This window comes from Crinia signifera, chromosome 6 (assembly GCF_055691185.1).
Source record: "Crinia signifera chromosome 6, ASM5569118v1, whole genome shotgun sequence".
Lineage (NCBI taxonomy): Eukaryota > Metazoa > Chordata > Amphibia > Anura > Myobatrachidae > Crinia > Crinia signifera.
In genome coordinates, this window is record NC_139222.1 from 240,839,670 (window position 1) to 240,863,157 (window position 23,488).

Genomic DNA, 23,488 nt, shown 5'->3' on the forward strand with positions numbered 1-23,488 from the left:
TAATTTACAGCATGCTCTCTGGTGAGAACACTGGCACTGACAGATCGCTGTGTGCTTGAGCGATCATGCTCAAGCATTCTGAGTGATCTAGCATCGATCAGAATGCTTCAGCATCACTATGTGTGTTGGCCCCTTAACACAGGTATTTCCTTGGTGTGAAAGGGACAGTTCGGTAAATTATTTTGGCTTAAGGGTGCATGAAAAAAGTCATGGAGACCCAATGGGTTCCTTGGACTCAAAAAGTTTTGGAACCACTAACCTAGTGCCTAAACCTAACTCCTCCCCCACCCTGACATCACGCTATGACACCACCAACATACTCATGTCAGAATACCGGGCCCAGCATCTTCGCTGATGTAGGGAATCCGGCCCTGGTGTAGGGGCTGCCGTTTGGGATCCCAGAGCCAGGATTTTTACTGCATCCCCAAACCGCACCATAGTACATTACATTATACACAGCATACTCCGCCCCCTCCTCAATAATACACCCAGTAACACAGCACAGGGATGTGTATAATGTAATATGACATTATACACAACCTGTCCACCATATTACACCCAGTACATATTACATTATACACATCCCCCCATATTACACCAGTTTACAAAGCACCCTATACGCATCCCCCCCCCCCCCCACATGACACTTAATACACAAAGTACTAAAAAACATTAAACACAGCACGAGCCTCCCCTATTACATTACACACAGCTCCCACTCACCAGTACACAAACCACTCACCCATCTCTGTTGATGCATCCTTGTGCAGGGAGCAGGCCTGGGCATTGTGGTAGAGACAGGCAGCAGATGACGGCAGGCAGAGGAGCAGGAGGTGCAGGGCAGGGCTGATGCACTACACTCTCTGTGTGGTGGGCAGAGTCACCTTCAGCCTCACTGTAGCAAACCCCTGGCAGCTGGCTCACTTGCTCCTCTGAAAGCATGCACAGCAGCACGGCCACATCTCCTGTGCAGGTCCTGCCCCCCCGCCGTTCGGATTTTCACAGAGTAACCTCCTGAAACCGGGAGGACTGGATAGGTTTGCGGGGCAGCGGGAGGGTAGGCAAGCCTGGTTACAGGTGACATGTGTAGTGCTGCTGTGGCCGCAAATGCCGACAATGACACTCTGATCGCGACCTCGTCTACTGCTGGACCACCAGGGCTCTCACTGCAGAGGAGGTGGCCCAAGACACAAGGTGACAATGTGGCTCAGAGGGCACATGACACCCTGCCCCCCAGCCCAGCCCGCTACTGCTTGTTATCATTTATTTATTTATTTATTAACAGTTTCTTATATAGCGCAACAGATTCTGTTGCGCTTTACAATAGTAGACAGTGATAAAACAAACTGGGTAACAACAAACAGACAGTCTGAAGAGGTGAGTTTTCAGGGAATACTTGAAGGTTTGGAGGCTAGTGGAGAGTCTTATTGTGCGTGGAAGGGCATTCCATAGGGTGGGAGAAGCACTATGAAAGTCCTGTAATATTGAGTGGGAGCTAGTGATCCGTGCAGAAGACATACGCAGATCTTGTGCATAGCGGAGTGGTCGAGATGGAAGATATTTTGTGATAAGAAGAGAGATATATGCTGGTGCAGTATGGTTATTAACTTTATATGCGAGTAGAAGTGTTTTATATTGAATACGGTAAGAGACAGGCAACCAAAGGAGGGACTGGCAGAGCGGATCAGCAGACAATGAGCGTCTTGCTAGGGATATAATTATTATTCCATTGATGGATAGCAGTCAGGGCCGGCGCCACCACTAGGCAGCTCTAGGCTGGCTGTCTCAATAATTACACGGTTCTCTATATCGATAATTTTAATAAAATAATTTGACATATAAAACTACATTTGTAAGAAAATATAAAAATGGAAATAAAAATAAACAATGATAGTGAAAGAATACTTGCTCCTGAGGAAGCCGGAGGTGCATATTCCGGGGAAACGCGTTGAGCTTATCCAAATCTGCTAACTTCATCTATTGAAAAGTGACTTGTCCATCATCCCTCTGACGTCCCCTACAAACATTTGGATACAAAATCTTATGGGTTATCTGCATTATCCATAATTCAATCCAGGATTCAAAGGAAGATCGTCCAATGGGAACCTTGAGCCCTTGAAAACATAGGGCAACTCAGGACTATCAAAGTCACAGATATCTGGATATACATCATACCAGAAGAATTGGATCGTAATTCTTATTTAGATCACCACCTAAGTGATATAACTTTTATAACGATTCACTATCATTGTTTATTTTTATTTCCATTTTTATATTTTCTTGCAAATGTAGTCTTATATGTCAAATTATTTTATTAAAATTATTGATATAGAGAACCATGTAATTATTGAGACAGCCAGTGCTGGCACACATTATTTTGTTCCTATACTCACCTTTTAGGGTCTGACAACCCTGTGCCAGCAGCAGTTGTTTGCGCACTACACACCACCTGTTTTTTCCTAGCTCTAGGCATTTGCCTAGGGCGCTGGCCACTGGAGGGCGGTAGTTTGGAGCAGGTGTCCCCCTTCCTGGATGGAGGTGAGTGGCGGTGGCGGATCCCCCTCCCCCAGCACCCCCTCCCCCCCGGCACCCCCTCCCCTGTAGAGAGAGGGCGGCGTGGAGAGGACGGCCTCTTGCCGCCGCAATGCCAGACACCCCCCTCCACTCCCCTGTAGAGAGAGCACTGCGTGGAGCGGACTGCCTCCTGCCGCGCAATGCCTGGCAACCCCCCCTGTAGAGAGAACGCGGCGTGGAGCGGACGGTCTCCTGCCGCCGCAATAGCCGGTACCCCCACCCCCCCCCACCGGCCCTGATAGCAGTAATATATGTTATTTCATTGAAAGAAAATGTCCAGTCCTTTCCATTATTATTACTTTGCCATATATTACACAGTTAGACTAAGAAAATAGTATAGTCTACTAATGCCAGACTTAGGAATCTTTCTATATCGTAGGAGTCTTTGTTGGTTGTTCTTGTTCATTCGTTCACAGGGAGCCATGTTTTGCGTCTATACTGAGAGCTGCTGGCCATGCCCCCAGACTCTCTGAATAGACACTGTGCCATATATACACATGCCACCAGCAGTGCCCGTTACACAATGCCCCCAATGCCCACACTAATGCCATAAACACAATGCCCCCCAGCACTGCCAGATAAACAATGCCCGCCTGATTGTGGTGCCATTCTAAATAAATACTCTGGCGGTACAAAAACAGGTGTAGCCACATGGGGTGCAGCCAATGAAAATGGGGGTGTGATACACATGTGCCCCAAATAGTGCAGTGGCAGATACACATATGCCCCCAATAGTGCCAGATACACATATGCTCCCACAGTGCCAGGTATGCCCCCACAGTGCCAGAAACAGGTATACCCCTACGGTGCCAGGTATGCCCTCACAGTGACAGAAACAGGTATACCCCCACGGTGCCAGGTATGCCCACAGTGCCGGAAACAGGTATACCCCCACAGTGCCAGGTATACCCCCTCACTGACAGAAACAGGTATGCCCCACAGTGCCAGGTATACCCCCTCACTGACAGAAACAGGTATGCCCCACAGTGCCAGGTATGCCCCCACAGTGCCAGTTTCCCAGCAGCAGCACTTTTTGTTACTGCTGCTGCTAGGGAGAGGACAGTCCGGTGTCCCCCTGTAGTGCCACTGTCTGTGTCCGGTGTTTGTGTCGTCGCCACCACTGCTTCCCTACTCAGGGGACGATAGCAAAGCAGACCACACGTCTCTCCTTCCCCTCACTTCCTTGTGACAGGGCCGTCTGCCAATCAAAGCTCGTGTGCCAGCTCCTGATTGGCTGCTGGCCCACGAGCTCTGATTGGCGGATGGCCCAGTCACAGGGATGCACAGTGAGGGGTAGGAGAGATGCACGATGCGCTCTCCTCCTCTCAGAAGGAGAAGGAAAGCAGCAGCGGGTAATGGAGGGGCGGGCGACTGCAGAGTGGTCTAGCCACCTGCTCACGAGCAATGGGTTGGCGACCACTGGCTTATAACATAAACAGGAGCTGATCGACAAGTACTTAATCTCTCTCCACTTTATCGCTCTCCAAAGCTTAGAACATCTGCCGCTGAGACTGAGACAGAAAATTGTAGCAAAATTAACCAACATAAAAAAAAAAGACAGGAACCCCAAACAGCAACATAGTTGGCCATACATCATAAGTATTACAATTTTATTTTTAATATACACATTTATGCAATGTTTGCACTTTATTTATTGAGACTTTGGTGCTTATAGTGAATGGGATCTACATGGCATTGGCCAGTGTCGGAACTTGTGGTCATTTGGCCCAGGTGCAAAAATATAATTTGGGCCCCCCTCCTCAACTCCAATCCAAGTTAACAACATGGAGCACAGCAGTGGGTGGTAGCAGTGGGCCCTTAGCCTTCAGGGCCCTGGTGGAATGCACCTGCTGCACCAATGGTAGTTCCGCCTCTGGCATTGGCCTCATCTTCTCCACTTCTCATAATAGGGCCCTGAACATTTTCAGCATCGGGCCCATTATACCCTTGGGGGGGTATTCAATCCCGGGCGCTATTTACTAAAGTGGAACAGTTTCCGACAGCATTGAAGGTGGATCTCAACAATACAGATCCGACTTTAAAACCAGTTGGATCTGTTTTGTTGAAAACTGCCTTGGATTGTCGAATTGTTTCTCAACAACCCACAGACGTTTTCGCCGACAAGCCCCCTTTTCACTGCTCCACAGGCAGAAACCTTTCATTCCACCTGTTGAGAAATTATAGAGCACGGCAAAAACCGGCCAGGCCAGGACAGTCGGAATTCAAGATTGTATAGCCCCTTGATACGTCCCTGCTTTTATGACTTACAATTACAATTAATATCCTTTATTTGTAGAATTGTGTTCTTTCATAAATGAACACTCCTACACAGACAGCAGCATGAGATAAACATACAGCACACTGAGCAGAACCACAGCGTCTGTGAAAACAGAGATGACAAAAGACTCCATTGATCAGCAGACAAGTACCGTATGTTAGGCCCCATACACACCAGAAAGATCAGGATCGTCTAACGATCGTCTAACGATTTTGTGTGCACTTTCCTGCGGCGCTCTCCCGTGGCCTTTTAACGATGTGCTAACGATCGTGTTCTATGTTCCATACGATTTACTAACGATGTACTCACGATACGACATCGCACATGATGGTCGTACGACAGTCGGATGTGCGGATCGTGAGTGCATCGTGAGTGCACTGGTCACGGTCGTTTTTGGAATGTAAATAAAGGGCCGGGCTACCAGAGGGGAGACAAGGGGGGGACAAAAGAACACAAAGAATTATGGGCTGGGCTAGCAGAGGAGGGTAACAAGACTAGGAGCCATTTTGCAGGACCTCATTTCTGCTTTGTGACTAGTGAGGCTTGGTGTATACCTGCTGAACGCTGCACATTGCTATTTTTGTCTGCTTTGTTTTTGCATTCCTTCTGAATGCTGCACATTGCTATTTTTGGCTGCTTTGTTTTTGCATTCCTGCAGAACGCTGCACATTGCTATTTTTGGCTGCTTTGTTTTTGCATTGCTGAACAAAGTGTGTTTTTTTCCCCCATTTTGCTTTTTTGAATTATGGATTCGTTCCAGCAAGATTTCCTGCTTTCCTACGTTGTGCTCAGGGTGAGGAGGATGAGGGCCCAGCGTAGGAAGGCTCGATCCTGCTGGACCAAGCAGTGGCTCCTGGGACGACAAGCGCGGTCTCATATGCCCCTGCTGATGGAGATTCGCGAGAATAATCCCCAGGATTATCGCAATTTCCTTCGCATGGACGATGAGACCTTCCAGGAGCTGCTGCGTCTGGTCACCCCCCACATCCAGAAGCAGGATACCAAGTACCGGATGGCTATCCCTGCTGAGGACCGGCTGGTGGTAACCCTCAGGTTTCTGGCTACAGGACGATCGCTGGCGGACCTCAAGTTTGGATCCATCATCTCCCCGCAAGCGTTGGGACTCATCATCCCGGAGACCTGTAAAGCCATCGTGAAGGTCCTGCAGCATCAGTATTGCAAGGTAAGGAAAAATATACCACACACTTGTAGTGAAAAGATAACGTTTTTTATTTAAATAATGGAACTGTGAGTTTCACAAATACTGATAATTTTTTTTTTTTTTACAGTATAAATATAAAAATTGCCAAAAAAGTTATGCAAATATCAAAAATATAAAGCAAATGTATTGTCTTTGTTCGGACATGAGGTAGATCTCAGTATGACACATGGTGCTTGTGCAGATAATGCATGTCCCCTCCACCTCACGTGATGCATAGTGCAGATGCAATAGTCCTGGCACCATTGATATGCACTATGTGCCACGTGGCCATGTCCTTTGTCTGTACCACAAGTACCATGTGTCATACAGCACATTGAGTACACATAATTTTTAAAAGTGCTTTGTGTTGATTTAAATATTGTTATCCTAAATGCTTATATAGTAATGTTGTTTATTTAAATATTGCAAGAACATTATATTAATTGACTGGAATGCAGCAAGGGGGCAGTATGGCAGACGACGCATGTAGCGCGGACAACAAAAGCACCCTCATGCATCCATGGCGCATAGTGCAGAAGTAGTGGTCCCGGCCCCATTGCTCTGCACTCTGCGCCACTGTAGCATGAAGGTCCTTTCATTGTCTGCACAACATGCACCATGTGCCATACTGCTCCAAGCATGGACCTATAGAAAGAACACACATAGCATATAAAACATAGGCAAAGTGCCCTAAAAATAACAAGGCATTTCAAATGCTTCATTGCCATGCGGCAAGGGACAGTATGGCAGACGACGCATGTAGCGCGGACAACAAAAGCACCCTCATGCATCCATGGCGCATAGTGCAGAAGTAGTGGTCCCGGCCCCATTGCTCTGCACTCTGCGCCACTGTAGCATGAAGGTCCTTTCATTGTCTGCACAACATGCACCATGTGCCATACTGCTCCAAGCATGGACCTATAGAAAGAACACACATAGCATATAAAACATAGGCAAAGTGCCCTAAAAATAACAAGGCATTTCAAATGCTTCATTGCCATGCGGCAAGGGACAGTATGGCAGACGACGCATGTAGCGCGGACAACAAAAGCACCCTCATGCATCCATGGCGCATAGTGCAGAAGTAGTGGTCCCGGCCCCATTGCTCTGCACTCTGCGCCACTGTAGCATGAAGGTCCTTTCATTGTCTGCACAACATGCACCATGTGCCATACTGCTCCAAGCATGGACCTATAGAAAGAACACACATAGCATATAAAACATAGGCAAAGTGCCATAACTACTAAAATTATTTTAACTTAAAACCAAACCAGTGCCTCATTGCCTTGCAGTATGGAGCAGTAGAGAGACGGCGCTTGTAGCGCAGATAAAGAAAGGGACTCATGATTACCTGTTGCATACTGCATATACAATGGTCCCGGCCCCATTGTTCTACAAGTATGCAACAAGTCAGCATGGCCATTATCTCCGCCACAAGCACCGTGTTACATACTACTCCATGCCAACTGCGAAATAATTCTATGGGATGCGGTCATAAATCTTGCAAAACCGGTGTATCATCCAGGTTCGTGCTGTCTCCCAACAATGTTGTATACATGTGACTGTACCGGGGTGGGGTCTGAGGTTGGGTACAGGATTGTCTGGGCGGGGTGTTTAAAGGCAATGATGCAATGGCTGGTGAGGGTACGGCAGGCATCTGTTGCAGCGTCTGGTGCAATGGAAGAAGCCCCATCAGTGTGGTTTTGATTGACAGGCGGCCCTGTCGGCCCATAAACAGGAGTTCGCTTGTGACGCGTTCGAACGCCATCTGTTGGTCCGGATGTAGCTTCCGTAAGCCATCAGCCATGTACTTTCCAAAGGTGTCAAACTCATCAGATGGCCTACGCAGCACCTGTTCGGCTCGAACCAGAATATCATCGGGTTCTTGTTCAGGAACTGCCTTGGTTCTGCGTTTTTTCTTTTTGCCAAATAGTTGAGGCGGGGTGGGGGTTTCCGGAACTCCATAGATTGTTCCCGATGAGTCTTGTGGCTCTGGGGTTGGATTAGGGGTTGAGGTGTGGACCACCTCTATCTCTGTACTTGTTGTCTGTGGAAAAGAAAACAACAACAATTAGTTAACATCACCTTCTCTTTTTTTCAGTTCCCCAACACCGTTCAGGAGTGGCAAAACATCGCTGCTGAATTTGATGAGGCGTGGAACTTTCCTAATTGTGGAGGAGCCATCGATGGGAAACACGTCCGGATCAATCAGCCACCCCACAGCGGTTCGTACTACTTCAACTACAAGGGGTACTTCAGTATTGTGCTGATGGCTGTGGTCAATGCGAACTACGAGTTCCTCTTTGTGGATGTCGGCAGGAATGGTCGGGCCTCAGATGGTGGAACTTTGAAGGACACCAAGTTCTACCACAGGCTCGCCTCCAACACCATGCACTTGCCCACAGCTCAACAAACCAAGCATGGGCTGAACTTTGTATTTGTTGCGGACGAGGCATTTGGGCTTCATGAACACATCATGAAGCCCTATGCCAAGCGTGTACTGGACCACGACAAACGGGTGTTCAACTACAGGCTCTCCAGGGCACGCCGGCTTGTGGAAAGTGCATTCGGGATAATGGCCAGCAGATTCCGCATTTTCCACACAGCCATCAACCTCCGGCTGGATAAAATTGACTGGGCCGTCATGGCGTGCTGCGTCCTGCACAATTTACTTCGCCGCAAAGAAAGGGCACATCGCCCGGCAGGACCAGCACCGCCGGAGGACCCAGATGATCCCAGGGAGGTTGCCCCAATTGTGTCCCTGGAGATGCCGGCCCAGCAGTACCGGGGGACAGCACGAGCCAAACAGGTCAGGGACCAATATAAGGCATATTTCAATGGTGTTGGTGCTGTCCCCTGGCAGGAAGACCACATTTAAAATCTTTTTGGATAAAGGAACAAAAAAATGATTGAAAGAAAGAAATGGGGCAAAGGGGTGATATACACATTGGACCAGTACTTACTGATAACGGCTGGGAACTTTCATCCATGGCCGCTGTCACGTCATCCGCCTCGCCTTCCACCATCATGCAGAGCCCTCGCCTTGGCACCTCCTGGCTGAGTGTGAAGGTCAGCAAGTGGTAATACCACAGCGACGTCTCATACACCTCTCCTGCACCAGCACCGGACCTTTTGGAAGACTGTATTTTTTTATGTTCCTTAAGAAACACAGTCCGCAAATTCTGGATCTTTTTACGGACCCATTCCGTATCAGCCTCTGGGTTGTAGCTCTTGCTAAATTCAAGGAGATCTTGCAGCGCTTGAGCTCTTTTGATTTTATTGCTATAGTCTTTCGACTTTGTCTTCCAGAGGCATTCAAGTTCGCGGTATTTCTCTATGAATGCCTCCACAAACTCCTGTTCTTTGGCCAGTGCCTGGGACATTCCTGCCAAAAAAAAAAAAAATTTGACAATAGTCTATGTACATATTTTTCAAATGTCAATAGTTTGGTTAATATAAATAGTAGTTAAAATTAAATGTTTCATTAAACTGTATATAATTAATAAAAATAAATGTTTTGTTTTTATACATTTAAGAAATTTTAATAAATCATATTTCTATACATTTATCATCTTTACATTACATTTAGTGGTGGTGGCATAATATTTGGTAGGTAGGCCGCAGGGGAAGATTGGCGGCTGGGCTGGCATAATACATCTGGCCACCTTTATTAGTGGGCAGCGGGGACCCAGGTGGGGTGTTGAGTTCAGCGGTGGCCTGGTATGGGCAGCGGGGACCCAGGTGGGGTGTTGAGGTCAGCGGTGGCCTGGTATGGGCAGCGGGGACCCAGGTGGGGTGTTGAGGTCAGAGGTGGCCTGGTATGGGCAGCGGGGACCCAGGTGGGGTGTTGAGTTCAGCGGTGGCCTGGTATGGGCAGCGGGGACCCAGGTGGGGTGTTGAGGTCAGAGGTGGCCTGGTATGGGCAGCGGGGACCCAGGTGGGGTGTTGAGGTCAGCGGTGGCCTGGTATGGGCAGCGGGGACCCAGGTGGGGTGTTGAGGTCAGCGGTGGCCTGCTTACCTGCTGTCAGGTGCGCGCAGTAGAAGACGCCGTGTGCTCCTTCGCTGCTGCATCCACGGGGCAATATGGCTGCGGTAGGAGTGTCCAGGAACTCGCGCGAAAACACGGATCGGATGGATGGTCGCGACGACGGAAGCACACTCAATGTGCTAACGATGTGCATATGATCAACACACAATCTGCGGTCGGATCGGCTGATTCTGCTGCAGGAGGCAAAACCGCCAATGCGACATACGAGCTGACGGGAGCGCGCATCCAATCGTTAACGACCACAATCGTGAGTAAAAAACAAACGATAGTGATAAGATTCATGCACAACCGTCGTTAAGAAGGACGAATTGTACCCTAATCTTGCATGAATCTTTCTGGTGTGTATGGGGCCTTACTGTGCGCTGCGAGCAAAGGCAAGGAAGCGAGCAGCTAATGTATACACCTACACCTACAGCAATGTAGTGTAACACAGCGCACAGGCCCAGGCATACCACACGCAAACAAGGCATTTTGTAGGAAAATAATAATTTTAACATCCAAACAAGTAATTACTAATAAGAATACTGGGTAAATAATAATAAATATTATTTGAACTATTAGTTCACTTCACTAGATCAAATCACTTCATAAAACAGACATTTTAGTTGCATTATAAACTGTTATCCTCACGCTGCATGTCCCCCTGTTATAGGGGCATAGGGTACTTATATGTTAGCCGGGCGCCTGGCTAGTGGCTACACTACGCTGCCAACGTAGTTTTGGCTACGTAGTCAGCATAGCCATTTCCGGGCGCCTGGCCAATAGGTGCAGGCGGGCGGAGTGTAGATGCGGCCGGGCGGCTGCCCTGCTGTTAATTACGGGCAGGGCGCTTGGCAGGGCGGTCGTCGGCGGCGGTGGGGGGTTAAAGGCCTAATGGTGGGGGAGAGGGGAGATCCCGGCAGCCACTGGGGGAGCATCACATGGTTTCCCTGCTCCCCCAGTGTCTCACTCACCTCACTGAAAGAAGCAGCAGCAGGTGAGCCGCCCGCCGACACCCCCGCGCATTACATAATGCCGCCGCCCACGTGCATTACATACCACCTCCCCCCCGCACATTACATATGGCCGCCTAACACCCCCCACCCCCCCCCCCCCCCCCCCCCCCCCGTGCTCCCAGAATCAAGTCCCAATCCGCCCCTGTCAATTTATCAAAACCATGTCAGTCATCAAATGGTCAACGTGGGGTTTTTCACTTTTATCAACCCGATTGTCGACACACTCGACATGGGCACTAAAAATGTTCACTAAAAATGTTCACCACGTCCCCTCGCATGGCTCGCTGCGCTCGGAAACAAGGAATATCAACAAGTTTCCCTTGGTATGTCTTAAAAACAATTGCTGCTTTACATCTTGTAGCAGAATTATTATTATCTACTCTCTGTCTGCAACACACAGACTATTACATTTTGGGACATATACAGTGGCGTATTTATAATGGGTGCACATGGGCCCCTGAGTTCCAGGAGCCCCACAATGCACACACACTCCAGCTATTTTTTAATGCTTACCTCTGCATTGTCCAACAATGAAGGCAGTAGTGTGGCGGAAATCGCCGGCAAAAAATGTCCGCCACACAATTTTTCTGGAGATATGTGCATTGTAGTCTCAGCGCTATTGCTCTGCGCTGAAGAGAGATAAAGTGGAGAGGTATAAAGTACCAACCAATCAACTCAAACACAGTCTGTAAACTGACAGGATCTCACTGGTTTTATCTCTCTATACTTTATCTTTCTGCAAGCTTTGATACATACGCCCTTTAGGGGGTCTAAGCACTAAGCCTCGGAGAGAAATAAAGTGGAAAGAGATAAAGCACCAGCCAACCAGCTCCTGCTATTTTTCAAACACACCCAGTAACATGGCAGTGAGAAGCTGATTGGCTGGTACTTTATCACTCTCCACTTTATCTCTCTTCAAGATTTCATAAATAGAATCCTTCGCATTAGACCTAGCAGGGAGAGTATTTCCACAACAAACAGCATCACTTAGTACTTAGTTTCCTGCTACTTTTGCTTTTGGCAGCTCACATTGGCTCCATATCCGCGCAGTCGGCTGAGGATTAGCTGATACGATTATGTTACCTCTGTCGTCTAACAGGGCAGTGATATATATATAGCTTGGAGCGTCTCATATACTGTGACCTTCCCAAGTAATCGAATGGAAACCTTTGCAGATTTTTTTTTTACTAATATTTCTGTTCGTTTCAATCCCTTTATCCTCCTGCTTCGATCCCTGTAGGTTGTAAAGTGGTGGTGTTGGGGTGGTTGTGGGGGGTGGGTGGCAGGTATGGGGTTGCAAAGTGCACAGTAGCTATTAGACTGTCGTTTGCCACTGAGGGAGCAGCTGCACAGTGCACTCATTTTCCATAAAGCCTCACTAGCAGACAACAAACTAGTCAAGTATTCCTGCCCTAGAGCTGCAACCAAGTATATTGTAAAGGTTCATACACACTGGGCGATTATGCCCGAAGCGCAGCGCATAACTTCACAGGTATACGCGTCCCCTTGCGGGGCTCGCTGTGCTCGCAACGCTTCGGGCTTAACTTAAGGTACACGAGTAGTAACGACTGTGGCCGTTCTAGGAAACAAGTACCAAATTTTCATATTTACCTCATCCTCGATGTCCACGGCGGCCTTCAGGATCCTCTTCAGCTGCATCTCTGGTCCCAGGGGTGTATTGCGCAAGTGCGCAGATGCGCTGGTGACGTCATTAGAGCGCCCACACACTCGTGCAATGCACCCCTGGGACTGGAAATGCCAATGAAGAGGATCCTGAAGGCTGCCATGGACTCCGAGACTGTGGATGTCGGGGGACCATCTGGGCACCACCAGGGGACCAGGTAAGTATGAGGAAAAAAATTATTTAAAAATCCGGAAAAATCCATAATGCTTGTGGTCCTGAGCCTTTCGGATAAGGGATATTCCACCTGTATCCAGGCGGAGAAGCATGCTGAGCTTTTTTGCCCCTTGCCCATATATTGGAACCTGGTTTATAGTGGGAACTAGCCATGGTGCTTAGCCACATGCCCTTACTCTTATAATTTTACCCAATCATTAACGATTACCTTCTGGACATCTGCATTTATTAAGGTTTATGGGGTGACATTTAATAGGATGAGAGATTCGGAAAATTCGAGTTTTGGTAAGAAATCTACAGTTTTTTTAAAGCGGCAATCATTTACACTTTAAAATCAATCTGGTTTTGCAGTGTAAATGATTGCCACTTTAAAAAAAAACCTGGAGATTTCTTACTAAATCTCTCACTTTCTGAATGTCTCATCGTATTAAATTTCCCCCATGATTTCATACCAGAGGCAGAACTCTGGGAGGCAATGGAGTCATCTGCCGGGCTCCTGCTCTCAAGGGGGCACCTCTCCACCACTGACAGTTTAAAACCATTAATGGAGAGCCATAAAATTGCATCTGTGGCTGAGTTCTGAAATATATATATCTCCTATATATTTGGCTACATCTGTCACTCAAAGTGGGTGTCTGTGTCTATAACGCTCTGTTCCTGGACTTTCCTCTTAATGTGTGATTGCCTTCATCTGTGCTGAACACCTTTCTGAGAAATTAACCTGTTTAAAACAGGTGATGGCAATCATACATTAAGGGGAAGTCTAGAAACAGAGCATTGTGTCCCTCCTGGAGAGGGTCATGTTGGGAGGTATGTGACAGAGAACCAGCCCAGTGAGCCCACAGACAGTGCCAGACACCCACTGCCTTCCCATGTTGCCCAGCACTGCTACTCCACAGCCACCAGGTGAGCGCCCCCCTCCCGCGATTTGCGGCAAAACCTCCCCCCCCCGCGCGCCCCCCCTCCCGCGATTCGCGGCAAAAACACCCGCGACCCCCCCTACCGCGATTCGCAGCAAAAACACCCCCGCGACCCCCCCTCCCGCGATTCGCAGCAAAAACACCCCCGCGACCCCCCCTCCCGCGATTCGCTGCAAAAAGAACCCGACCCCTCCCGCAATTCGCGGCATAACCACCACCCCGCGACCCCCCCCCTCCCGCGAATCGCGGCAAACCCTCCCCCGTGACCCCCCCCCCCCGATTCGCGGAAAAAACACCCCCCCCGCGACCTCCCTCCCGCGATTCGCGGCAAAAAGAACCCCCCCGCGACCCCCCCTTGCACGATTGGCGGCACCCCCCCTGCGACCCCCCTCCCGCGATTCGCGGCAGCCCCAGGATTAAATGGCACATGCAAAACACTGACATGGCTATGGTCGACAATGAAAAAGGTTGACATGAGTTTTTGAAGATTTATTTTTAATTTTTTTAATTTTTTCATATTCATTGTCATGTGTCGACATGAACACCAATGAAGTGGCACACTTATGTCAACATTTACATGTGTTGACCTTTCTGTGTTGATTTTTTCTTGTGGCGATTCGCGTCACACCCCCCCGCAACCCCCCCTCCCGCGATTCGCGGCACCCCCCGTGACCCCCCACCTCCCGCAATTCGCGGCAACCCCCCACCGGAACCCCTGTGAACCCCGCCCTCCCGCGATTCGCGGCACCCACCCCCGCGACCCCCCCTCCCGCAATTCGCGGCACCCCCCCGTGATTCGCGGCAGCTCCAGAATTAAATTGCACATGGAAAACACTGACATGGCTATGGTCGAAAATGAAAAAGGTTGACATGAGTTTTTGACGTTTTTTTTGTCATTTTTTGAATATTTTCATATTCATTCTCATGTGTCGACATGGACACCAATGAAGTGCCACACTTATGTCAACATTTACATGTGTTGACCTTTCTGTGTTGATTTTTTTCTTGTGGCGATTCGCGTCACACCCCCCGCGACCCCCCCCCCCCCCTCCCGCAATTCGCGGCAACCCCCCGCCGGAACCCCCATGAACCCCGCTCTCCCGCGATTCGCGGCACCCACCCCCAGCAACCCCCCCCCTCCCGCAAATCGCGGCACCCCCAGGATTAAATGGCACATGCAAAACACTGGCACGGCTATGGTCGACAATGAAAAAGGTTGACATGAGTTTTTGAAGATTTATTTCATTTTTTGAATGTTTTCATATTCATTGTCATGTGTCAACATGGACACCAATGAAGTGGCCACACTTATGTCAACATTTACATGTGTTGACCTTTCTGGGTTGATTTTTCTTGTGGCGATTCGCGTCACACCCCCCCGCAACCCCCCCCCCCCGCGATTCGCGGCACACACACACCTCCCCGCGATTCTCGGCACCCCACCCCGTGACCCCCCCTCCCGTGATTCACGGCACACCCCTTGCGACCCCCCCTACCATGATTCGCCGCAACCCCCGCCCCCGTAACCCCCCTCCCGCGATTTGCGGCAACCCACCCCGCGACCCCCCTCCCGCGATTCTCTGCAATCCCTCCCCTCCCGCAATTCGCAGCATCCACCCCCCCACAACCCCCCTCCTGCAATTCGCGGCACCCCCCGCGACCCCCCCTCCTGCAATTCGCGGCACCCTCCGCGACCCCCCCTCCCGCGATTCGCAGACACCTAAGTTGCAATACAGGGCATCTTTCATACAATTCTAACCATATTTCTCATATACAAACGTTCACAAATTAAGGGGGCGCAGCCCTTACGACGGTGTGAAGAGCGCCCGTAGGGCGCGATGAATCACCTAGTATATATATATGTGTGTTCTCTCACTCTCCCTGTATATACATACACTATATAATATATATTTCCTAACAGACTATATATATTTTGAATAACGTGTGTATGTGTGTGTGTGGGGGGGGGGGCACCAATAATCAATTTGCCTCCGGGCAACTGGGACAAACTTACGCCACTGTTTCATACATAACTCTGTTCATGAACATGTTTCCCATCTGCCTCACTAATCATACTGTAAAGATTTGTTGACCTGTGAAATGATGCAGCAGGGCCGGTTTAATAGCCTGGGGCACTAACACTTACTGAGCAACCACCTATGTCTGTACCACTTTGCCCGTTGCATTTTGAGTGCAGCTCATACATGAAGGTAGCCACTTCCATTGCATCAGTGGAAAGGAGCCTCTCACAGTAAGACAATGCGTCATTGGAAGTGATCCAATAGCATGACATTTACATCCAGCCATGTGCTGCTCCCATCTCAGGAACGTCTTCTGCTTCAGTGTCTCCATGCTGATCATGAGACTCAGACTAGCAGTTTCAGTGATGGGTTCCACCTCCTCTTATATGGATGATAACAAATAATAACAGCTTCCGCATATATATCATTGTGTTTTTATTAGATACACTTGACACTTGTGTATGACTCGCAAAGCTCTTAACATATCTATTCACGGCTTTTAATATTAAGGGCACCATTCTGAATGGATTAGCTCAAGGAGTGACTTTAGGAGAAAGTGGCCAACATATTATTACTATTACAACAGCTGCTGAGGTTAATTTGCTGCTGAAGAGTCTGACCTAGGTTTGGCACATCATGGTGCACTACAAACCCATCTTGAGAACTGACATGTGTATGGACCTTCCTTGTTATTGATAACTTGCATCGGTCCTTACCGTACTCTTCTTGTTTGGATACTCCTAGATTGCAGGCCCTCTCTGAGCACTGAGCAGCCATTTTGAACTGATGACTTTACATGAGCACTCTTACAAAAGGAAAGTAAAACTGTATGTCATAGGCAAACATTCGTTTATTGCTAGCATGTTTCTAATCTAGTCACCCTATTTCAGATTCTTTAGTGGGTTTACCCAAAGTAGGGGATAGGGATGATATGAAGGGTATGTCAAATCCAAGAAGCGATTCCCAGACTGTACAGGGACATTAAGAAAAGTGTCCTTTGTTTCCTGGAACATGCCATTGTAACACTGTCCACTTAACCACGGACATGTGGACAAGTGGAACAGAGCAAACTAAGGACTACATGACTGTAACAGCCCTCTGGGTTGATGTATTACCTTCCGCAGAAACAACAGCAGTGGCACCAGCAGTGGCGTCTCACAAATGCTGTATATCACCAGTATATATAAGAGGCACACCGCTGAGAACCTCTTAGAGAAACTGAGGGACATCATCGCACAATGGCTTACCCCACTTAGACTGTACTGGGGGATTTGAGGTATCTGACATCGCTACCAATATTGTGTGAGCATTACATCGGGGGAAATTCCAGCACGTCCCATGTTTTGCTCACACAATAAATTTGGTAGTGCTAATTTTTTGAAAAATGACAGGGACATGCAGGAGATGCTTTTGTTCGGTCAAAAAATTTCAGGCCACTTTCGACATTCAGCGACTGGAGCACCAGAAAACACTCCTCAACCGACTCTGCCATCACCTGAAGCAAGAGGTGGTAACGAGATGGAATTCAACCTTCTATATATTTCAGAAGATGGTTGAGCAGCAAAAGGCCATTCAAGCCTATACATCCACCTATGACCTTGATGGCTAACCTTGTCACTCCAGATGTTGTTGAACTACACATCACAGCATGCTCTGCTACAGTTTTTCTATTTGGCCATGCAGGGCATGCTGGAATGTTTAGTTTGACAACAGCTGGAGTCTCAAGGTTAGCCATCACTGACCTATGACATAGGCAAAGGGGGATGCATCTGACTCTTTCCAGGTTGTGCAAGGTTCTCCAACCTTTCCAACTTGCCACACATGAAGTTACCTGCTTGAGTCAGGTAATACCCCATATCATTATTTTGTAAAAACAGCTGGAGAAGTTGAAGGAGGAGCGATTCCTCCAAGTGTGTGAGACTTGTAGATGGAGCCCTCCATTCTCTTTGCCAGGATTCACGGATGGTCAATCTGTTGAAACCAGAGTGTTACATTTTGGCCACCATGCTTGATCCTAGGTTTAAAGGTTACGTTGTATCTCTGTTTCCTGTGGACACAAGTCTACAGAGGTGCAAAGGATGGAATCACAGTGCCTCGTTTCAGAGGTGCAAAGACCTACTGGTGAGAAAATTGTCAGTAGAAGCGGATCATGACACAGCAACAGCTCCTCCTTCATTTTCTCTTGCAACTGGGGCTGCAAAAAAAAAAATCCTAGACAACCAGCTGGCAGTAATGCAGGGCAGTTAGGAGCAACTTTGGAAATCTGGTCTGGACTAAAGGATCTGCCAACAATTACTGACATGTCTACTGTCACTGTATATGATGATGCCATCATTGATAGAATGGTGGCGGAATATATCGGTGATAGCATACAAGTAGCCATGTTTGACAGTCCATATGTATACTGACAGGAAAAAGAGGCAATTTGGAGGCCTTTGCACAAACTGGCTTTATTTTATTCAAATTGCCCCCCCCCCCCCCCCCCCCCTACAGTGCGTACTCCGAAAGAGTGTTTAGTGCAGCTGGGGGTGAGGAATCATAGGATGAGGATAAGGACGACATCTTGCCTCTTTAGAGCCAGTTTGTGCAAGGAGGGATTAATTGCTTTTTATTTTTTGTGAGGGTCCAAACGAACCAATCATTTAAGCCTCAGTTGTGTGTCAAACCCTGTCACTGAAATGATTGGTTTGATAAAGTGCACATGTTCTGCTTATACAAAATAAGGGTGGGTGGGAGGGCCCACAGAGTATTCCATCTTGCACCTCTTTTCTTTGTTTGCCCTATCAGTCCAGGGGTGCTGCTGCATGTCTGCTGTGCTGTGTACTAACTCGGTGGGTTAAAGACAATCCGAACTAGTGTGGGATAACCTTGTCAACCGAAGATGCAGTAGTCCTGGAGCAAGACTAAAGGGACAGGGGCGCTGTCCTATGTGTGATGTAGAAACACTAATACAGAGTTGCTGTCCTGTGTGCTGTTACTGTAAAAGTGTGCCGTCCTGTGTGCGCCATAGAAATATAAAGGGTTGCTGTCATGTGCGCTGTTGCTGTAGAGGAGTGCTGTCCTGAGTGCTGCTCAAATTGATTTCTGACCGAATCTCACTCTTGCCCGTTCTATACTTTAGTCTGTCTTCACCAGCTACAAGCCTCTTTTTTTTTTATCATCTTTTTCAAAAATCATCATTCAAAAATCATCTTATTTAAACAGCATCTTTTTTTTTTTAAAAAAACACATCTTTTTTTCAACAGCATCATTTTTAAGAATCACGTCTTTCAAAAATCATCTTCCTCTTGCCACTTGTGAAATGTGAAAATTCATCAAAAATGGAGGTTTTATGATTTGAAGAACTTGGCCAGCTTGTTCCAGTGGGAACATCTGCCGCCGAAATGATGGGTTTATTAAACTTTTTTTCCTTTGCATTATGTGCTCTTTGGGGCCTTGTATTTAAAACTGCTATCCTGTCTGCCACTGCAGTGCCATGTGTTTGTGCCGCCCACAAGCATAGTCATCCAGCTACCTCGGTGCAACCTTTTGGCCCAAAAACAATAGTGTGTGGTGTTCAGAACATACTTGCCTACTTTAAAATTCACCTCTCCGGGAGAAGCACGGAGAGGCAACAAGTCAGGGGTGCAGGAGCAAGGCTGATATCACTTGGCCCCACCCCCCATGCCGGAAAACTCTGTGATTCGCGGGCCGCGGAGAGGGGGCGGGTCTTAAATGAAGCGAAATGCCGTGACCGCGTCATTTTAGCCCCACCCCCTCTGCGCGGACCCGCGATTTACAGTAATTAAACCAGCAGGCATTGGGGGAGCGGGGGCTACCACAAAGCGGGAGACTTGCCTACCTTCCAGGGGGTGGGGAGGTGGACACGATTTCCGGGAGGCTCCTGGCCATTCCGGGAAGGTAGGCAAGCCTGGTTCAGAACAGATTGGAAATTAATGTTATTGAGCTTAATAATACTGTAGAAACAGAAAAAAAAAATCTTCTGTGATTTTAGCTGTTTTATGTTTTTTTCTTTCCAAAAAACATACAGATTCAAAACAAAAACCCAAAGGGTTAGTTTGGTCAAAACCAATCCAAATCCAAAACACCAAGGGAGATCCAGATCCAAAACACAAAACAGGAAAAGTGTCCGTTGCACATCTCTAATTATGAGACACTTTTTCATGTGACTATTTAACAGGCCGTCTGACGTAGGCAGGAAAGCAGCTACAATCTCACTTACTGGGACTTGGCAAAGATCCCCTACATCAGACTTAACAGAAGGACACAGATGCTGTTACTCAATGACACATACCGAATATGATACCGCACTGCACTAATGTAAATAAAACAAAAATATTTCTTGTAGACAGATTAAACCTTTATGGGCTGCTGAATCCTGAATGCTATCTTCAGACTTTAGACCTCATCCGGAATTGTCTTGCGAAAATTATGCCTATCGGAGATTAGCAGCAAATACATATGTGAATCGCTCACCATTGAATGATTTTTCCAGTGTGCGCAGTATATGCCTAGCCCAGGACTTACTTAGAAACAGTTGGATGGGGGCAGAACTGACATCACAGGCCTTCCCCTCAAACTCCTGGGCACGCCGCCGTTTTAAGGGAAGGTGGAAACTGACGAAACTAAAACTATCGGCTGGGATTGAATACGGGCCTATATATCATACGCTAAAGGACATTTCCTCTATGCCATTAATTTACACTCTTTTTTACCACTTTTGAAAGCTTAGTACATCTACCCTTCAGCGACGTCATTTTTTATTTGTTAATCTAAATGAGGGTTAGTGTGTCCTTTCCCCCGACTGGGATTTAATTGGGGTGCCGGACAGTTTCCCGACAGTCGGGATCCCGACAGTCATTACCCTGATGCCAGGATACTGACAGTCAAAACCCAGACGGCCACTGGCTATTCTCCCTCATGGGGGTCCACGACCCTTATAGAGGGAAAACCGAATAGGTGGCGAGTGTTGCAAGCCTTTAGGCAGATCACTGTACCTCGGGCAGTTCTCCCACAGAATACTTTAAGAATTTAGGGTCTTATTCTAGTTCACTCTTTCTGACAAAATCCTTCTTAGATAGACAAAACCATGTGCACTGCAGGGGGGCAGATGTAAAATGTGCAGAGAGAATTAGATTTGGGTGAGTTATTTTGTTTCTGTGCAGGGTAAATAATGGCTGCTTTATTTTTACACTGCAATATAGAACTCACTTTGAAGTAAAACCCCACCGTGATCTAACTCTCTCTGCACAAGTAACATCTGCCCCACCTGCAGTGCACATGGTTTTGTCCATCTAAGAAGGAATTTGGCAGAAAGAGTGAACTAGAATAACTCCCCTAGCGACTGCAATTTGCGACAGGGTGAGGTCAATTCTTTATCAGATTTATATACAGAAGGGCTCTGAACAGAACCTGTGTACATCGCTTGGAGTCAGCTGACTTCCAGAAGTTTGAAGAATTAGGTGAATTTGGCCACCATTCTTGAAGCTCTGAGTTTGGCTACAATGATGTTTATTTATGATTTTCAGATGTCTTCAGGATATTTGTTCTTTGCTAGTTCTGATAATAGAATAGGCATCACTGTATTTGTATATGAGCGCTACTGAACACACGGAATGTTTTCGCACACAAGACACGAGACACTGTTTGTTTTGACAAAGTGTGCGTGTCTGTACGTGAGATGATCATTTATCAGAGGTTTTGCATTGTATTAGCACAACATAGTGCCTGATGTTGCAGTTCTGGTCTGAGTTACACTGTGCATGTGCTGCAATGGTCTTTTACAAATACAAAGTTTAGGGGTCTGCGTGGAAACAAGACCCATTCCGCACATGTACAGAACAGGTCTTGCTATGTCGCTCGCAACCCCCTATCAGCCACAGCATGACTGACATGCTGCTGGGTTCACTGGGCAGAGAGGAGGAGGCACTCTGCACTGGGTATGGGTGAAAACCGGACCAACACAAAACCTCCGGACCGCCGGACCGGACATCAAACTCTGCATTTTGTAGCTTGTAGCCTCCGGTCCGGGGGGTGTCCTGTCCGGGGGTGTCCTGTCTGGGGGGGCTGCCTGTCACACCTGTCACCAGGTAGAGGAGGGGGGGTAGAATAAAGCCCCCCTGTATGGTCCGGGCATGTAGCAAAAACCGGACGGTCCGGACCAGCTGGGGAGGCTGTAATCTCCCCTCCCCCATGTCCCTGGTGATAGCTATCACAGGGACCCCCCCGGACAAGACACCCCTGGACAGGACACCCCCCCGGACCGGACCCTACAAGCTCTGGACTGCAGATTTTGATGTCCTGTCCGGCAGTCCGGGATTTAGTCCGGTCCGGTTTTTACATAGTCCCCTCTGCACTGTTCTTCCAAATGGGGTTGTGTTGCCCCATTTTGAAGGTGTGAGGGGTCCAGGGCTGCGTTGTCAGATACAGACTTCCTGGATCCCGTGTCCAGATCCTACCGCCTGCCAGAGAAAGCCTGATGGTTACAATGGTGCTGCTTCCTCAGACGCAGCACTCATATCCTTGCTAATGCTAACAGTGAGCATCTATCAGATGAATCCAAACATAACGCGGGCCCTAAGATGTGTAAAGTGTTGTTACCCTCTCGTGTGGACTTTTGTGACAAATACATTGAGCAGGTCATTGGGACAATTAAGGCCCATACACACTGGGTGATTATGCCCAGCTGTCATCACTGGGGAGAAAGCCGCTCAGTCCATACACACTGAGCGGCTTTCCCAATGCCCGGCACCGTCAGCGGGGGGGGGGGGGGAGGACGGCTTTGTGTAGCGCATTGCTATACAAAGCCGTCCACAAAGCTGCTCATCTGCTGGTATTACCAGCAGATGAGCAGCTTTCCCAGCGATGATGCGGGAGCGCGCAGTAGCGCACACTGCTCATCGCCGGGCCATAGACACTTTGAGCTGAAAGTCGCTTAAATATGCTGTTTTGAGCGACTTTCAGCTCAAAATCGCCCAGTGAATATGTGTCTTTAGACCTCTGTTATTCCTTTCTTGTGGATGGCTTTGTTTTGTTTTTCTTTACTTTTCAGCGTGTTGCATTGTAAATGGAAAATCATTCTAAACAAACAGCATAGTTGCCTCCCCTCTTGCATTCTGCAGGAGACTCCCTGAATTAGCAGCAATCTCCCTCTCTCCCTCATTAGTCTAGCAATCTCCCTCATTTCACCTAGCCCACATTACACTGTTACATTTTTGGGGAAAAAAGGAATGAGAGACAGATACATTTACATTGAATCATCAGCACCATTTCCCAGCACTTTACCAAATGCAGGGCTCATCTACATTTGGATATGTCATTTTAAATTACACACCCATGCTTCTAGGTGCCACGTTCACAATCTTTTTCCACAATTTCTCCATATATGGACGTAGCCACGCCCTTTGGGTGGAGCATGACACGCCCCCTTAATTGGGCGCTGTGAAAAATTCTGCTACCAACCATAATCTCCCTGAAACTACTTTTCAGAAGTAGGCAAGTATGACAAACAATAATCTGGGAGAGCTCCACGAAATGTAAGAGCACTAGATATACCATGTATGGATTTTAATGAGCAAGAACAGTGAAAATAA

At 47.9% G+C, this 23,488-nt stretch overlaps 1 protein-coding gene across 1 annotated transcript; it reads right to left on the reverse strand.

Annotated features, from left to right (window-relative positions):
- Nucleotides 1-5,033: 5,033 nt before the first annotated feature.
- LOC146009117 (uncharacterized) lies at nt 5,034-9,753 on the reverse strand. Its single transcript, XM_083149183.1, has 2 exons — nt 9,017-9,753; nt 5,034-8,100 (listed from the first exon to the last, which is right to left on the reverse strand). Exons 1-2 carry the CDS (start codon nt 9,434-9,436, stop codon nt 7,546-7,548), a joined length of 975 nt encoding a protein of 324 aa, XP_083005309.1. The 5' UTR covers nt 9,437-9,753; the 3' UTR covers nt 5,034-7,545.
- Nucleotides 9,754-23,488: the final 13,735 nt, after the last annotated feature.

Excerpts from the sequence above, each read along its gene's own strand:
- LOC146009117 (XM_083149183.1), bottom strand. The coding sequence starts at position 9,436 with ATGTCCCAGGCACTGGCCAAAGAACAGGAGTTTGTGGAGGCATTCATA. Across the intron at positions 8,101-9,016 it reads AAAGTTCCCAGCCGTTATCA|ACAACAAGTACAGAGATAGA; the intron begins GTAAGTACTGGT and ends TCTTTTCCACAG.